Source organism: Lynx rufus, unplaced genomic scaffold (assembly GCF_022079265.1).
Source record: "Lynx rufus isolate CCGP_SWC_20201006 ecotype Redwood Valley unplaced genomic scaffold, mLynRuf1.p SCAF_16, whole genome shotgun sequence".
Taxonomy (NCBI): Eukaryota; Metazoa; Chordata; class Mammalia; order Carnivora; family Felidae; genus Lynx; species Lynx rufus.
Genome location: NW_025814830.1, coordinates 7,533,103 through 7,548,700, shown reverse-complemented (window position 1 = coordinate 7,548,700; position 15,598 = coordinate 7,533,103). Strand labels below are relative to the sequence as shown.

The 15,598-nt window shown below is 56.9% G+C and overlaps 2 protein-coding genes across 9 annotated transcripts; one reads left to right on the top strand and one right to left on the bottom strand.

Annotated features, from left to right (window-relative positions):
- Positions 1-44: 44 nt before the first annotated feature.
- Positions 45-3,705, bottom strand: ZNF296 (zinc finger protein 296). Its single transcript, XM_047077863.1, has 3 exons — positions 3,343-3,705; positions 2,965-3,114; positions 45-1,121 (listed from the first exon to the last, which is right to left on the bottom strand). Exons 1-3 carry the CDS (start codon positions 3,638-3,640, stop codon positions 148-150), a joined length of 1,422 nt encoding a protein of 473 aa, XP_046933819.1. The 5' UTR covers positions 3,641-3,705; the 3' UTR covers positions 45-147.
- Positions 2,964-15,229, top strand: GEMIN7 (gem nuclear organelle associated protein 7). Of its 8 annotated transcripts, none has more exons than XM_047077867.1 (3): positions 2,964-3,053; positions 8,937-9,112; positions 14,430-15,229. In XM_047077867.1, the coding sequence occupies exons 2-3, from the start codon at positions 9,073-9,075 to the stop codon at positions 14,831-14,833; spliced, it is 444 nt and encodes a 147-aa protein (XP_046933823.1). In that variant the 5' UTR covers positions 2,964-3,053; positions 8,937-9,072; the 3' UTR covers positions 14,834-15,229. The 8 variants fall into 8 exon arrangements, with proteins under 8 accessions (XP_046933823.1, XP_046933821.1, XP_046933828.1 ...); XM_047077865.1 differs by having other exon boundaries at positions 2,986-3,074; XM_047077872.1 differs by having other exon boundaries at positions 3,048-3,134; positions 8,937-9,064.
- Positions 15,230-15,598: the final 369 nt, after the last annotated feature.

Sequence of the window (15,598 nt, the reverse complement as noted above, 5' to 3'; positions counted from 1 at the left end):
TCCCGCCCCACCTCCGACACCCCAAGGAAGCCAGAGTCCAAACGTGTGTGTTCTAGGCGGGAGGTTTACTCGCAGCAGAGCCAAGGCCAAGGTCGACAAGCACGGTAACGGTGGTACCAGGGACCGCGGAGAGGGCGTTCCCGCGCCTCAGGCGTCCCCGGCCACCTCGGGGTGCTTCTGCCGCAGGTGTTTGTCCAGGGTGGCGCGCAGGCCGAAGGGCACACAGCAGTGGGGACATTCGAAGCGGGTGCTGCCCGGCCCCAGGCCGTGCATGCGGCGGTGGCGGTTGAGCTTGCTGCTCTGGGCACAGGCGTAGGGACAGAGCTCGCAGGTGTAGGGCCGCTCGCCCGTGTGTGAGCGCCGGTGCACCGTCAGGTTGCTGCTGTTGGTGAAGTGCTTTCCACAGAACTCACAGCTGCCCCCGGGCCCGCGGCTCTTGACCGCCGGCTTTGGCAGCTTCTTGGGGGACGCCGGGCCCTTCGCAGGTTCAGTTCTCTGTTCCTTGGTGGTAGCTTCCCAACTGGCCCCGCCGGGGCCCACCTGCGCCCCACCACCAGGAGCCCCGGGTTCCTGGACCCCCGCCGTGGCGGCCGCTCCGGCGCTCTCGCCACTGCTGCGCAGGAGGGTGCTGGCCGGGGCCGCGGCGTGGGCCGCTGGCTCGGGAGGGGCAGTGGCAGAGGCCTGTTCTGGACTGGCCTTGGCCTTGAAGGGGCTCTGAGGCCGTGGCTGCCGGTGGGTCTTCTTGTGGCGGTTGAGCTTGCTACTCTGGGTACAGGTGTAGGGACACTGGTCACAGGCATAGGGCCGCTCGCCTGTGTGCGAGCGCATGTGCACTTTGAGATTGCTGAAGGAGCTGAGGGTCTTCGCGCACACGGGGCAGGTGGGGCTCCGCCGCGGGGGGATGCTCACCCGGGGGCCCTTGGCCTCAGCTTCCGGCTCCACCACTGCCGACACGGCGGCGGCCACCTCTGCCAGGCCCAGCAGCGGGGCCTCCGGGGCCTCGGGTTCCGTCTGGTAGATGGACAGTCCGTGGTCCCACTGGGCATGGCGCAGCAGTTTCCAGGCCCCTGAGAACTGTCTCCCGCAGCGGAAGCAGCCCAGGGCCTTGGGGTCCTGGCGTTCTGCAACGAGAAGGGCCCGCTGTTAGATGGGGAAAAGCGACAGTTGCGACTCACGCCTGCCAGGCGGACACCTTCTGCGGGAAAGGCTCCACTCCGGGGGCTGAGAAGGCCCAGTAAGGAAGGCAGGCGAGACCCCCGTCCTCCAGAAGCTGATGCTCAGAAGCGGGCGGGCAGGCAAGTAAGGAAAACCTGCGGAGTGGATGGTGCATACCTGAGGATTTTCTGTGTTTGCAAGTCTTCACCAGAAGTTAAAGCGGGGTGAGGGATGGGGTGGGGAGGGCTGTTTGATAGGAGGGAGTCGGGAAGGGAGAACAGGCAAAGACCTTTCCCCAAGCTCACGAGCTTAGAAGGGTGGAGTTGGGGTTTCAACCCAGAACCCTGGGGAGCGGGAGACAGATTTTCAAAGAAGATTGTCGGCTTAATACAGCTTTTGATCACTGAGCGGGGTTCTGTGCCAGGCCCCAAGTTCATGGGTTCCATGCGCGGTCTTCTATTCCCTGCCTTGCAGAAGAGGGGGCCGAGGAGGGAAGCAGCCGCCCAGAAGTTGGGAGGGGTAGTGAGTGAGGTTCCCTCTCCCTCTGCGTGGACCCCAAATTAAGAGCCCTCCAAATGGGGTGTTTTCTCTAGACCCTCCAGGTACTATCAGTACCTTAGTCTTCAAGTCCTAGACAGTCTTGGGCGGGGTGGCTTTCCTGACGCAACACCAGGTCAGGAGCACAGATGGGGGCCGGAGAGTGCCAGCCTCTCGTGTCCACCAACTAGTTCTTAGGCTCCCTAGCTGTGTGACCTCGGGCAAGAAACGCTCCTCTCAGGCCCTGTTTTCTCATTTGTTAGAACACGGGGATCCTAACCTTCGAGGGGCGTTGTGACGTTGAACGGAGAAGAACTGAAAGTCTTGGTCCATGTAAACCCTCAGTAAACATGAACTGCACTACACCCACATGGCGGGAGTGCCCACGCTCCACCAAGTCCCAGCACCTGGGAGTGTTCCAGTGATTCCATCATAGCCCCTCCCTGGGCCACCAGGCCACCCTGCAGGCTTCCACTCTCGGGCTGATCCAGTCACAGCCCCTCCCCGCCCCCCCCCCCCCCCCCGCCCAGGCCTGAATATAATTCTATTTCTCAAAAGTCCTAGGAGCACAATGGCCAGGGGATGAAAATTTGTAGGTTTAGATGCCCCCCACAGCCTGTGATGACCAAAAGCTTCCCGCGAGTCTAGTATCACGTCAAGGGCTTTCATTCCCTTCTAAGAGAAAGAACCCAGGTGTCCAGACACCGAGGACCTGGCCCAAACCAGGGGCTTCCCAGCGGGCAGGGCTGGGAGATTCCATCAGAGAGGGAAGCCAGAAGCCCCTTCCTTGGCTCTGAGCAAATGCACCGGCACCTCAATCGGCACTAATAATGGGGTGGGAGGGGGTGGTAATGCGCACTTCCAGCTGGCCTCAGCCTCCCCTCCCCCAGGCCGCTGCCCTCCCCAGAGGTCCCCCTACTGCCACACTGGTCCAGCCACCTGGCCAGTTATTTCTGGCCAAGGGGAAGGAGAAGTGAAACCAGATTGGGGGTGTGTGTGTGGCAAATCCCCAGACCAGTCTTCAGGGGCTGGCCACACCCTGTGGGCGGCCCTCCTTCATGCCCAGCCCCTGCCCGCACCCCCCCCCCCCACCCCCGCCACTAGTCCCAGCCCTGGGACAGGGCAGGCCCTGGCCACGCCTAGGCTGCACCCGATGGGGAGCGAGAAAGGGGAAGTAGTGCTCACTGCCCCGCCTGTCCAGTTCAGCCCCTTCTCCCACAGGAAGCCAGGCCCTTGAACTTGAGAGGGGGACTGCATCCCGGCTTGACTCACCTGAGCCCTGGCCGGGGCTGGGGCCTCTGAAAAGCTGACAGTCCAGCTTCTTGTGGTCCATGAAAGCAGTGATGGCTTCCAAAGGAAAGGTCTGCAGGCAGCGGCCGCAGGTCAACAGATCTGGGTGTTTGTCGGTCCAGGGCTGGCGGTCTGCTGGGAGGAAGCGGGTGGTAAGCGTCGGGTGGGGCCCGGATGGGGGCTGGGGGTTCCGAGGGAGAGGGAAACCCCGAAGGTCAGAAAGGGGGCTGGAGGCCAGGACCCAGCAAGGGAAATAAGGCCGGGGGGTCGGGGGTCGGGGGTCGGTGCCCGGTGTCCGGAGGAGGGCGTCCCACCCGAGTGAAGGGGGAGGGAGGCGGGGCAGGGGCAGGGGGCGCTCACCGCGAGGGTTGAGGATCAGCGGCGTCCACAGTGCCCACTGGTTCCGCGCGCCGAGGGCGTGGAGAGGGCTCCCGACGGGCACGGGGCCGGAGGAACGGCGGGGTTCGCCCTCGAACCGCCCCGGCGTGGGCACTTCCTTCGGGGAGAAGGGCCCCAGCCCCGGGGCCTGTAGGGGCCGCACGTCTGGCTCCGGCTTCATTTCGATGACGAGGTCCGGCATCTCCATCTCGTCGTCTGTGTTGGCGGCGGGCGCGGGGTCTACTCGGCGGGGCATGCAGCCGGCCTTGCGCCGGGACATGAGTCGAGGGCCGGGCGGGCTGGTGAGCGGGCGGGCGGAGGACGCGCGGGCCGTGCGCGCTCAGACCGAGGCGCTCAGGTGAGTGACTGCGGCGACCCGCCGCGAACTCTTACACGTGCTGGCCCGGCCCGTGGCTCCACCCACCGGGGCGGGACCTGGCGGGCGAGGACGGGGCGGCCCCGCAGGGGCCCGGGCGGCAGCCAAACTCGATCAAAGACGAGCCCACTGCATTTTTCTTAGCGACCAAACCTTAACGACGCCGAGGTCACACGACCATGCACACAAACGCCCATTCCTGATGCCTTTTTAGGACCGGTGAAACTGAGGCGCAGGGTGCCTACATGCACCCCCGAGAGAGAATACGGCGGGGGCCACGTTTCGGTCTATTCCATTAAATGCGTTACAGTAAAAACTCAGGGGGCAAACATTTATTGAGCACTTTGCACTAGGTTCTGTTCTAAGTACTGAGGGTATAGCGGTGAACAGGACAGCCAATAATCTCCTCTCACGCAGTATATTTGTTGGGGGGAGACAGACTCTCAACAAGATAACTGTAAAACGGAGTGCCTTCCAGGACGGCAAGTGCGATGGGGCCGAATAAAAAACTAGGAAGGGCTAGAAAGGGGCAGGGTTGCCGGGGTGGGGGTGGGGGTGGGGCCTTGGTCGGTTTTCTACAGGGGAAGAGCGTGGGGCACTTGAGCCCCGAAGGAGGTGAGGGGGCCGGCCAGCCTTGTATGTTCCACAATAACAAGGAAGGGGGGCAGGGCGTGGGGAGAGGCGTGGGTGATTGAGTTCTGTGAGAAAACTGCCTTGGGGCCAGGGGGTCTTATGTCCACTTAAGGGCTTTGGATTTCTGAGACCAGCGCCTGCGGCGGAGGGCTGGTTAAGGCGAGGAGGGTTGCGGTTATATACATCTACTCTGCTCCTAAACCTGGAATCACTATAAAAACCAAAGAAGCAACTGTCTTCACCTCCCTCCACGCGGGCCTCCTTGAACTTGCCTCCGCAAAGCAGCTCGCTCCGATCACTGTTTGAAGTGGCATCAACACCCCGCCCCACCCTCCAACCCTTACAAGTTTCCTTTTCTTCCTGGCACCGGCCACATCATAATAACATAGACCTATCTGTTGACTGTCCTCTCCTCCCTCCCCACCCCCACCCAACACAAGCTCGCTGAGGTCAGGGCCGGGGTCTGTCCTCCCCTGGGTCCCCAGCCCAGCTCTGAGTGAATCGCACATGCTAATGTCCCAGGAGCACTGCTCCGGGCCAGAGGGTTCCTCATATTGTTATTCAGGTCTGAGCTCAATCGTCCTCCAGAGAGCCCAGGGCCTCCCTGGCCACTGTATCTAAAGCAGCTCCACCCTGCTCGAGGCCTTACAACCGTGACCTCCATCTGTCCTCACTTCTTCCCTGGGCCTCAGTTTCCCCATCTATTACCTAAAGGGGCTTCTTCACTGCCACCTCCTTTGACCACCCAACTAGAGAAGCTCCCCTGACTGTACCGCCTGTTACCCCATTATCCTTATTTTATTCCTTTTGTATCACATTTGCTCAGGTATACCCTATTCTGCCCCTCCCGGCCCTCCAAGAATGTGGGTTCCAGAGGGCAAGAGTCAAATCAGCCTGGTTCACATAAATCCTGCTTGTTCATAGGTCAGTCAACACATGGGTATTCAGCACATTCTCTTTCTTTTTCTTTCTTTCTTTCTTGTTTGTTTGTTTGTTTGTTTATTTATTTAGAGCACAAGCTGGGGAGGGGCAGAGAGAGGGAGAGACAGAATCCCAAGCAGGTTCCACACCGTGGGTGCAGAGCCCCATGCAGGGCTGGAACTCACAAAATGTGAGAGAGATCATGGCCTGAGCCGAGCTCAAGAGTCGGACACTTAACGGGACTGCGCCGCCCAGGCCCCTCCAGCACGTTCTTTCAACAGACCTCACAGAGGGGCTGTGTGCCAGGCACTCGGTCTTGGGGATCTGCCGGGCCCGTGAAGCCCCTGGCTTATGGAAGAAATGTGGAAGAAGTGAATTCCATCTGAGCCCAGGGTAGTGAGGTTCCATAGCACTTAAAGCCAGACATTCCGTTTTTCAGGGCCTCAGTTTCCCCCTTTGTAAAACGGGGCGGCAGGGGGGACTGCTAGACAGGACCACCACCTCGGGTCCCGCTGCTGCCCTCTCCAAGCCTTTTTCCTGCCGTGTGGCTGTTCAAGGTTTCAAAGAGAGGAGCTGCGGTTTGGACTGCAGGTGAAGGGTAGGAGTGTGCACGTGTAGGGGGAGACCAAGCTCTGTCCTTAACTCAGCCCGGAGGAAGTCTCCTCCTCTCCGCACCTCAATTTCTTCTTCCCTAAAGCGGGCATCCCGGACGCCCCCCATCTCGCAGGCAGGCGGATCAGATGGAAGCGATGGGCCAAGCCGCGGGGCGGGGTGGTGCGTGGGGCCGCGCCGGTTTCCGAGCCCGAGAGCCCGCCCGCCACCACGTGGGGCGGCGGCAGCGCGGGCGGAACCCAGGCTGGGCGGCTCGCGGCCCGCCCGGGCCTCTGCAGCTGGGGCGCCGGCGGAAGTGGGGGCGCCGGGCGCCGCGGACCTCGGTGAGTGCTTGGGTGTCGGTGGTGGGGCGCGAGCACGTTTCACTCCCTCTCCCCGGGCCTGGCCCCGGACGCCCGCCCGCGTGCGCGGCCGGGAGTGGCGGGAAGGGGCAGGTCCGCGCCTGCAACGCTGGCCGTGGGGACGTTGTGGTCCCCGAACGCCTGCATGGGGACTCCGGTCCGGAACGCAGCATCGGGGACGTTCCGGCGCCGGGGTTGGGGTGAGGGGCCCGGGCCGCTCAGAATGCTCTCTCTCCCTCGGGGAAAATAACAACGACGACGATGGTAACAGTAACAACGGCAGCAGTTGTGACTCCCGCCTTGGCGGGACGGAATCGCTTGCCTGATCTGAGCCGGGAGGACACCCAGCCCAGGCAGAGTGGGGAATGGACGCCTGGGGGCCGGGAGGACCTACTTAGTATAAGAAAAGGCTAGCTGTGGGTGGCCAGGGCGGAATTGAAAGGAAACTGACCAGCCCAGGGGGCAGAGGGGAGGGGAAGTATTCCGTGCTTGAGGTTCCGACCCTCTCTGGAGGCTCCATTTTAACTGATTTGCATCCTACAGGGCCACCTCTGGGGTGTGTGTGGACCTTGGTTAATTAGCGAAGGTCTGGGGTCTTTACTGTTAACCTGGTAACTTGGCTATCCCTCCCCTGGCTACTGAAGGGTTAACTAAACGTCTGTCCCTTGAACTGATCCATTCCCATTTTCTTGGAAGTCAGCACTGAGGCCCCAAGAAGGGAGGTCTGTGAATCTCCTGCCCTTCCTTGTCCGTGACCTAAGTGATGGGGTCTGGAGTCTTGACTGTGCAAGTCGTGGGGGTGGGTTCGGCCATTTTTCTGAAATCTTTGGGCCAGAAATCCTTGGCTTAGAGGATAAAGGATTCTGGGGCCTGGTCACCAGGGAGAAGGGATAATGCCTGCTTTTGCCTTCTTGGGCACACCCTACCTGACCTTTCTTAAACCAGCTTCTTATCAGGTCACACCTTGGTTCCAAGACCTCCAGTGGTGCGCTGACCCTGAAACAAATCTGCCCTGCAGAGAGCAGGGGTGATGGCCCGGGTCTGTTGTCCAACCCAGGGCAACCTGGGTTCGCTCCCTTTTCCTGCCACTCACCAGCTTGCACCCAGTAAATGATTTGGCATCTCCCAGTGCCAGTTTCCTCTTCAGGAGAACGGGGATTACGTGGTATGACCAAATCTCCGTTGGTTGTTTTATCTAGGGATTTCATGTGATTTGTGGCCATTTGCTTAATTCCCATCAGTACCGTGGGACGTCCTAGCCCTACAGACTAGGGTGTATCTCTTAAATCACTGGAGTGTTAACCCAGGTTGGGTGAAAGCCCTGGGGGCTGATGAGCCTTGGCTAAGCTTGGAGTGCGAAGGGCAGTGGTCAGATAAATTAGAAAGTGCGTATATCCCTTAATCCCATCTACAGTGGTAGTGGTCAAAGAAAGGAAATGTAGTCCTGAAACTAACATAATAGTGCGTGTTAACTAACAGATCAAAAACGTGGGGCGCCTGGGTGGCTGGTTGAGCGTCCCCACTGTGGCTCAGGTCATGATCTTGCGGTTGGCGAGTTCGAGCCCCGTGTCGGGCTCTGTGCTGACGGCTCCGAGCCTGGAGCCTGCTTCAGATTCTGTGTGTGTGTCTCTCTCTCTGCTCCAACGCGCTCGCTCTCTCTCTCGCTCTCTCTCTCTCTCTCTCTCAAAAATAAATAAGTAAAAACATTAAAAAAAACCCAACACTCATCTGACCACTTTCCCCCACCCCCACGGCCCCCACCCTGTTCCAGGCACCATCATGCTCTGCCCGCCTGGGCCACCGAGGCAGCCTCCTCACTGGGCTCCCCGCAGGGAGAGGGATCTTGTGAAAATCAGTCAGGTCCTGTCCCTCCCCTGCTCAGAACCATCCCAAGGCTCTTGCCTCAGAGTAGTGAGCCAAGCCCTCACCTCAGTCTTCGAGGCCCCTCCCTGCCGATCTGCCTCTGCTCCCACCTCCTCCACGCTGGCCTCCTTGCTTTGCTTCAAAGTCACCCTTCCCTGGGCTTTGTATTTGCTGTTCCCACTGACTGCAACGCTGTCCCCCCAGATGTCTACAGGACTCAGTTCCTTATTTCATTTAGGGCTGCTCAGATACAACACCCTTCCTGGCTGGCTATCTCTTGCCCCCTTCTTGGGCCAGGTGGCCCCTCTGGGCACCTGAGGCTCCTCCAGCCCTCCCCGCTCTGGGTAGGCATTGTCCAGAAACAAGTCTGTGTCACCCACTGGCCTGTGAGGGCAGTTTCCCTCACCACCCTGTCCCTGGCACCACCCCACGTGAGCTGGGCCCCCGAGCAGGCACTTGGATAATGTGGACGGGTGAATCCTTCCTTTCCCTTCAACAAATATTTACTGAGCTGTGTCTGCGTAGGGAACAGACTGCAGGGTGGTCGTGGAGGCTGTGAAGGGGGAAGGAGACGGTGGCTGGACCAAGGAGGAGGCAGGGGGAGTGGAGAGCGAGCGGAGGTGAAAAGTTGCTGGATTCTGGATACCTTTCCGAAGGTGACTTTACCGCTGGGTTGAACGTGGGTGGCAGAGAAAGCCAGGAGGAGTCCAGGGTGCTGTGGGATGTCCCTTGTGTGATCACCCATTGTCGCCTGAAAGGGTCTCCCAGAACCCTAGGAAGTCTGAGTCTTTTTTTTTTTTTTTTTTTGCTTTTTTTGCTTCATTTTACAGATGAGGAAACCGAACAGGGAGGCTGTTTGCAGAGCCGCGGTGACCTGTCCAGACCCCTCGTAGCGAATCTGGGAGGGCTAAGAACCACCCGTCTCCCCGAATCCACACCTTCCTATCCGCTGAGGGGGGTAAGCTAATGGCCTGCCTCCCGGTCTTGTGTGGCCTGCCACCCAAGAGTGGGTTTTACCTTTTTTTCCCCTCAGTTTACTTTATTACTTATTTTGAGAGACAGAGAGAGAGAGCACGAGCAGGGGAGGGGCAGAGAGAGAGGGCGAGAGAATCCCAAGCAGGCTCTGCCCTGTCAGCACGGAGCCCCACGCGGGGCTCGAACTTGGGAACGGTGAGATCACGACCTGAGCTGAAATCGAGAGCGGGGACACTTAACCGACTGAGTCCCCCAAGTGCCAAGGTTTACTTTTGAAGTGCTTGGAAGACTTTGAGAAATTTTTGTGGTGCATGAAATTAGATCAGATTGAAATGTCAGTGTCCCAATAAGTGAGGTTGTAAGAACGGCCGTGTTTATTATTTTCGTGTCTGTCTGTGGCCGCTGTGTTGCAACTGTGACAAAGTTGAGTAGTGGTGACAGACCCTATAGCCCACAGAGCCTACAGTATTCACCGTCAGGCCCCTTACAGAGAAAATTTGCCAACTTCTGCTAGTAGGGATTCAATCCGGGTCAGCAGTAGGGGTGTCTGATCTGTAGGACTTAAAAGCCAGTCCCTGGGAAAGGTCTGGACCGGGACAGAAGGTCTGGGGAGTAGGGAAGGATAGGAGAGGAAGTTCAGATTCCTGAGGGGGACATCTAACGTTTTTCAGTTTGATTTAGTTTAATTTAATTTAATTTTAAGTAGGCTCCATACACAGCCCTGAGATCAAGAGCCTCATACTCTTCCAATGGAGCCAGCCAGAGGCTCCGGGAGTCTAACATCTTTTAAGGACACGGAAACATTACGATATGCCCCTGCCTTTTTGAAATTAGAATTTTAAAACTACTGGGGCGCCTGGAGGGCTCGCTCGATTAAGCGTCCACCTCTTGATCTCGGCTCGGGTCATGACGTCAGGCTCATGAGTTCGAGCCCTACGTTGGGCTCCACGCTGGGGTTGCAGCCTACTTAAAAAAAAAAAAAGTGTAGGCTCCATGCCCAATGTGGGTCTGGAACTCACGACCCTGAGATCAAGAGTCACATGCTCTACTGACTGGACCAGCCAGGCATCCCCTGAAGCCTTTTTTAATGTTAATTAGTTTATTTTTTTAATGTTTATTTATTTATTTGAGAGAGAGAGAGAGAGAGAGAGAGCGAGCATGCGCGTGCACCAGCATGGGGAGAGGCAGAGAGAGAGGGAGAGAGAGAATCTCAAACAGGCTCTGTGCTGTCAGCACAGAGCCCGATGTGGGGCTCGATCCCAAGAACCATGACATCATGCCCCGATCCGAAGTCAAGAGTTGGACGCTCAACCCATCGAGCCACTCAGGCGCCCCTTTAAAGCCTTTTTGTTTTTTAAAGTTATCCGTATGTTACAGCACTTGGCTGGCTCGGTCAATATGGCCTGCCACTCCATCTCAGAGTTGTAAGTTCCAGCCTCACGCCGAGTGCAGAGATCGCTTTAAAAACAATAAAATCTTCTAGGGGCACCTGGGTGGCTCTATCCGTGGGGCGTCCAGCTTCAGCTCGGGTCATAATCTTGAGGCTCGTGGGTTCAAGCCCCGCATTGTGCCCTTTGCTATCGCTCAGCGCGGAGCCCATTTGGGATCCTCTGGCCCCCCCTCTCGCTGCCCCTCCCCCACTAGGGTGCGCGCGCACACTCTCTCCCTCTCTCAAAAATAAATAAACATTTAAAAAATATTTAAAGAAATAAAATCTTTTAAAAGAAAAAGGCTTTACTGAAGTGTAATTCTCATACCATATTATTCACCAACGGGGGACAGTTTTGGTAGTCACAGCAGGGGGTAATGGTGGGGGGGGATGCTATTGGCATCTGGTGGGTAGAGGCTAGGGCTGCTGCTAAAGTCCTACACCTATGCCCTGGACAGCCCGCCACACCACCACAGAGAACGATCCAGTCCCGGGGCGCCTGGATGGCTCTGTCGGTTAAACATCCGACTTCGGCTCAGGTCACGATCTCGCGGTCCGGGAGTTCCAGCCCCGCATCGAGCTCTGTGCTGACAGCTCAGAGCCTGGAGCCTGTTTCGGATGCTGTGTCTCCCTCGCTCTCTCTGCCCCTCCCCTGTTCATGCTCTGTCTCTCTCTCTCAAAGATGAATACGCTTAAAAAAAAAAAAAAAAAAGAACGATCCAGTCCCAAATATCATCAATGTTGGGGAGAAACCCTCCTCTACGGCCTTGACCCATTGCTCTGTGGCGTCCGTGCTCCCAAGGAGCTCACCGTTGAGCTGCAGAGACTGGAAGAGCTGAACAAGAAAAACGATCATCTTTTTTTTTTTTTTTTTAAATGTTTATTTTTGAGACAGAGGGAGACAGAGCGCCAGTGGGGGAGGGGCAGAGAGAGAGGGAGACACAGAATCGGAAACAGGCTCCAGGCTCTGCGCTGTCAGCACAGACACGGGGCTCGAACCCACGAACCGTGAGATCATGACCCGGGCCGAAGTCGGACGCTTGACCGACTGAGCCACCCAGGCGCCCCAAGGATCATCTTGATCTCCCCCGTACCGTGAGTGGCCCAGGGATGGGACACCATGTGCCTAAAATTTGTCACTTCTGTTAATCACCAGGCCCTGTCCAGCCTGGAAACTGTCCCTTGAAGTCACCCAGCTAAGCAGGCCTGGGAGCTCAATCTCCCCTCCATTCATTCAAGCAGGAACAATGTTTTAAGGAGCCTGGTCTCTGGGCTGCTGCCACACAGTGTTCCAGGAAGCTGGGGGTCAGCACCTGGGGGGAAAGCAAGGTCGCTGCCCACGGGGAGGGAGGCAGGCATCTAGCGGAGGAGAAGGGCCCTAGGCAGGACAATAAATATACAATATCACGTCAGAAGAGTCCTGCGTGCTACCAACGAGGCTGGTGAGGGCGTGGAAGAATGTGGGGTGGCACTTGAAGATGGTGTGCTCAGAGAAGGCGGAGAGGAGATACAAGCAGAGGGGAACTTCAAGTGCAGGGGTCTGAGAGGGACTTTTGTGCCAGGCGCGTTCGCAGCCCAGCAAGGCAGCCAGAGGGGCTGGGCTAGAGAGGGAAGCATGGCCCGCCACGAGGGTGCTGGCGGGGTCCGAAGCACGAGCGGCCGTTGAGGGCTGTGATGAGGACATTGGCTTTGCCTCTGGGCGAGGCTGAAGCCAGGGGAAGGTTCTCGTCAGAGGACGCATGTGACCTGACTCAGGTGTTAGATGGTAGGTGTTAGGTGCGGACAAGGTCCTTCTGGCTGTGCGTGGGGACAGACTTGCAGGTGGGGGGACAGTGAAAGTGGAAGCCAGGGGCCCGGGTGGAGTTGACTTCAGTAGTCCAGGGAGGAAGCGATGGGGGGCAAGATGTGGGCAGGGGTGTCAGGCTGGGAATACGTACACAACAGTTGATCCTTGAACGATGGGGGGTTTGAACTGCATCGGTCCACTTACACATGCATTTTTTTCAATAAATACAGTACAGTACTGTAAATGTATTTTCTCTTCCTTATGATTTTCTTCTTTTTTTGATTTTTATTTACTTATTTTGAAAGAGAGAGAGTGCGCGCGCGCGTACGCGCACACGCACGAGTAGGGGCGGGGCAGAGAGATAGGGAGAGAGAGAGAATCCCAAGTAGGCTCCGTACTGCTCAGGTCCTGAGCCAAGATCAAGAGTCAGATGTTTAACCAACTGAGCCACCCGGGTGCCCCATTTTTTGTTTTTTAATTTAAGTAGGCTCCATGCCCAACACGGAGCTTGAACTCACAACCCTGAGATCAGGAGTCGCATGCTGTCCCCACTGAGCCAGCCAGGTGCCCCCATTTTTTTTTTTTTTAACGTAAGCTCTGTGCCCAAAGTGGGGGTCAAACTCTTGGCCCTGAGATCAAGAGTGACATACTCTACTGACTGAGCCAGCCCAGCACCCCAGGACCTTGTTATTTTTAAGGAACTCAGGCTCACTTTTTTGTTGAAGTCCCTCAATTTGAGCTTTCTCGTGATTGGATTTCAGTAATCCATATTTGGTAGGAATCCCACGGAAGTGGTGCCCTGTCCTTCAGTGTGTCACCTCAGAAGGCACATGGGTCTTTTGTCCCTTTACTGCACATGATGGCTTTGATGCCTAAGTTAAGGTAGGGTCCACCAGATTCCTCCACTATAAAGTTACCGTTGGGGCACCTGGGTGGCTCAGCCGGTTAAGCGTCCGCCTTTGGCTCAGGTCATGATCTCGAGGTTCGTGAGTTCGAGCCCCGCTTCGGGCTCTGTGCCGGCAGCTCAGAGCCTGGAGCCTGCTTCGGATTCTGTGTGTGTCTCTCTCTCTCTCTCTCTCTCTCTCTCTCTCTCTGCCCCTCCCCCCACTCACACTCTGTCTCTCTCTCAAAAATAAATAAACATTAAACAAAATTAAAAAAAAATAAAGCTACTGTTTATTCTTTACAACAAATAAGTATTTTGTGAGGAAGTACTTGAAGATTGTGTAGATACACTAGGCTTCATCCAACGCTCGTCTACAAATTTTAGTGTCCATTGGTGATTTTAGTTCCTTCCCTTATTTATTCTTTTATTTATTTATAATTAGCATGAAGTCATGAATTTCTGTTTTATTCAGTGGGTTATAATCTGTAACTGTCATTATTTTAACATTCACATCATTCTGGAGTTGGCCACTGGAAGCCCTTTCAAATTGGCTTCGGTGTAATTGGGAATTTATTTGGAAGAGCATTTCCTTATGGTTGGGATGGGCTGTGCGTGGGGGAGGAAAGGAGGACCTTGTGAATGGTGGTACCAATTCCTGAGGAGGAGGTTACTGGCTGATTTTATTTATTTATTTTTGAGAGATGGGGCACCCGGGTGGCTCAATGGGTTAAGCATCGACTTTGACTCATGATCGCGCAGTTTGTGAGTTCTAGTCCCACGTCGGGCTCTGTGCTGACCGCTCAGAGCCTGGAGCCTGCTTCGGATTCTGTGTTCTCGCTCTCTCTCTGTCCCTCCCCTGCTCACGCACTGTCTCTCTCGGTCTCAGAAATAAAACGTTAAAATTTTTTTTTTTTTTTTAAATTTTTGAGAGAGTGCGAGAGCAGGGGAGGGGCAGAGAGAGGGAGAGAGAGAGAATCCTAAGCAGGCTCTGCGCTGTCTGCCCAGAGCCGGGTGTGGGGCTTGAACCCACGAACTGTGAGATCATGTCCTAAGTGGAAACCAAGAATCGGACCCTTAGGGGACTGAGCCACCCAGGCACCCGGGCGGCCTTCTAAAAGGAGAAGCAGGAACTGGGTTTGGGACAAGTTGAGATGAGGTGGGGTAGACAAGCCCCTGCTCCCCGCCTCCCCCCTTGTAGTCCCACCCTCCTGTGTAATGGCCTCCCTCTGTTCCCCTTCACCCAACAGCCAGGATAATGCAGACTCCACCAGCCATTCCTGTGCCTGTGCTCCGGCTCCCCCGGGGCCCTGATGGCTTGAGCCGAGGCTTTGCCCCAGACGGACGCAGGGCCCCCCCGAAGCCAGAGGTTCCTGGAAGCCCGGGGTCTCCAGTAGGTCGAGAGTCTCGGGAATCCCGGGAACAGCAGGCCCGAGCTGCACTTCGGGAACGCTACCTCCGCAGCCTGCTGGCCATGGTGGGTCACCAGGTGAACTTCACACTGCACGAGGGTGTGCACGTGACCGCCCACTTCGGAGCCGCCGACCTGGACGTGGCCAACTTCTACGTGCTGCAGCTGCAGACGCCAATAGGCGTGCAGGCCGAGGCGCTGCTGCGGTGTAGTGACATTATTTCCTACACCTTCAAGCCGTGAGGACGTGACTGTGTTCACCTTTCTGCCCGAGGCCTGGCCGCAGTATCCCAGCCTCCAAATGTTCACGAGCCCAGCACCCTGGGCCCCACAGGGTTTGGAACATCCTTGGAAATTTGAGCCGAGCGCCGGGCAACTCTGGCTTCTTGGGACCTGCGGAGTCCCGTCAGTAAAATTCTGCAACCACAGGAGTTCTAGAGCCCGTTGGAAGGAATGCTCTGCCTCACAGGAATCTAAACTCTTAAAACAGGGCCTCATGCCAGTTCCTGAAGACTGGGGGTTGGGGGCGGTTAATAAAGGGCGGCACATCGCAGAGTGGGAAATTGTCTGTTGAAGTTGCGAAGTTCAGCCACCCTGGAGAAAGTCCCCTCTACTAAAGAACCCATTATTCCAGGAAGACTCCTGTTTTGTTTTGTTTTGTTTTGTTTTGTTTTGTTTTGTTTTGTTTAAATGTGCCACATAGGGATGGAACCGGATTTAGGAAATGAGAGGTTGGCCCTCGAGAAGAGGACACATCAAGGGGCTGGGAGGCACTGGGGGATAAAGGTGGAGATTGGGTTGGTCCTCACTCTCCAGGGGAGTGGCTGGAGCTACCGGAGCAGCGGGTTTGGGAGATTCAGACGCGGTTTCTTTTCTCGGGTGGGCGGGGGGAGGGGGGGGTGTTCACCGCGAGGGGCGTGGTTCGCATTGGGTTGGTTACACGGTCGCCGGGCCCTTGGGTGGCGTGGGCCTCACTCTAGGGAAGGCGGGTTCGTTTCCCCGCCCGCT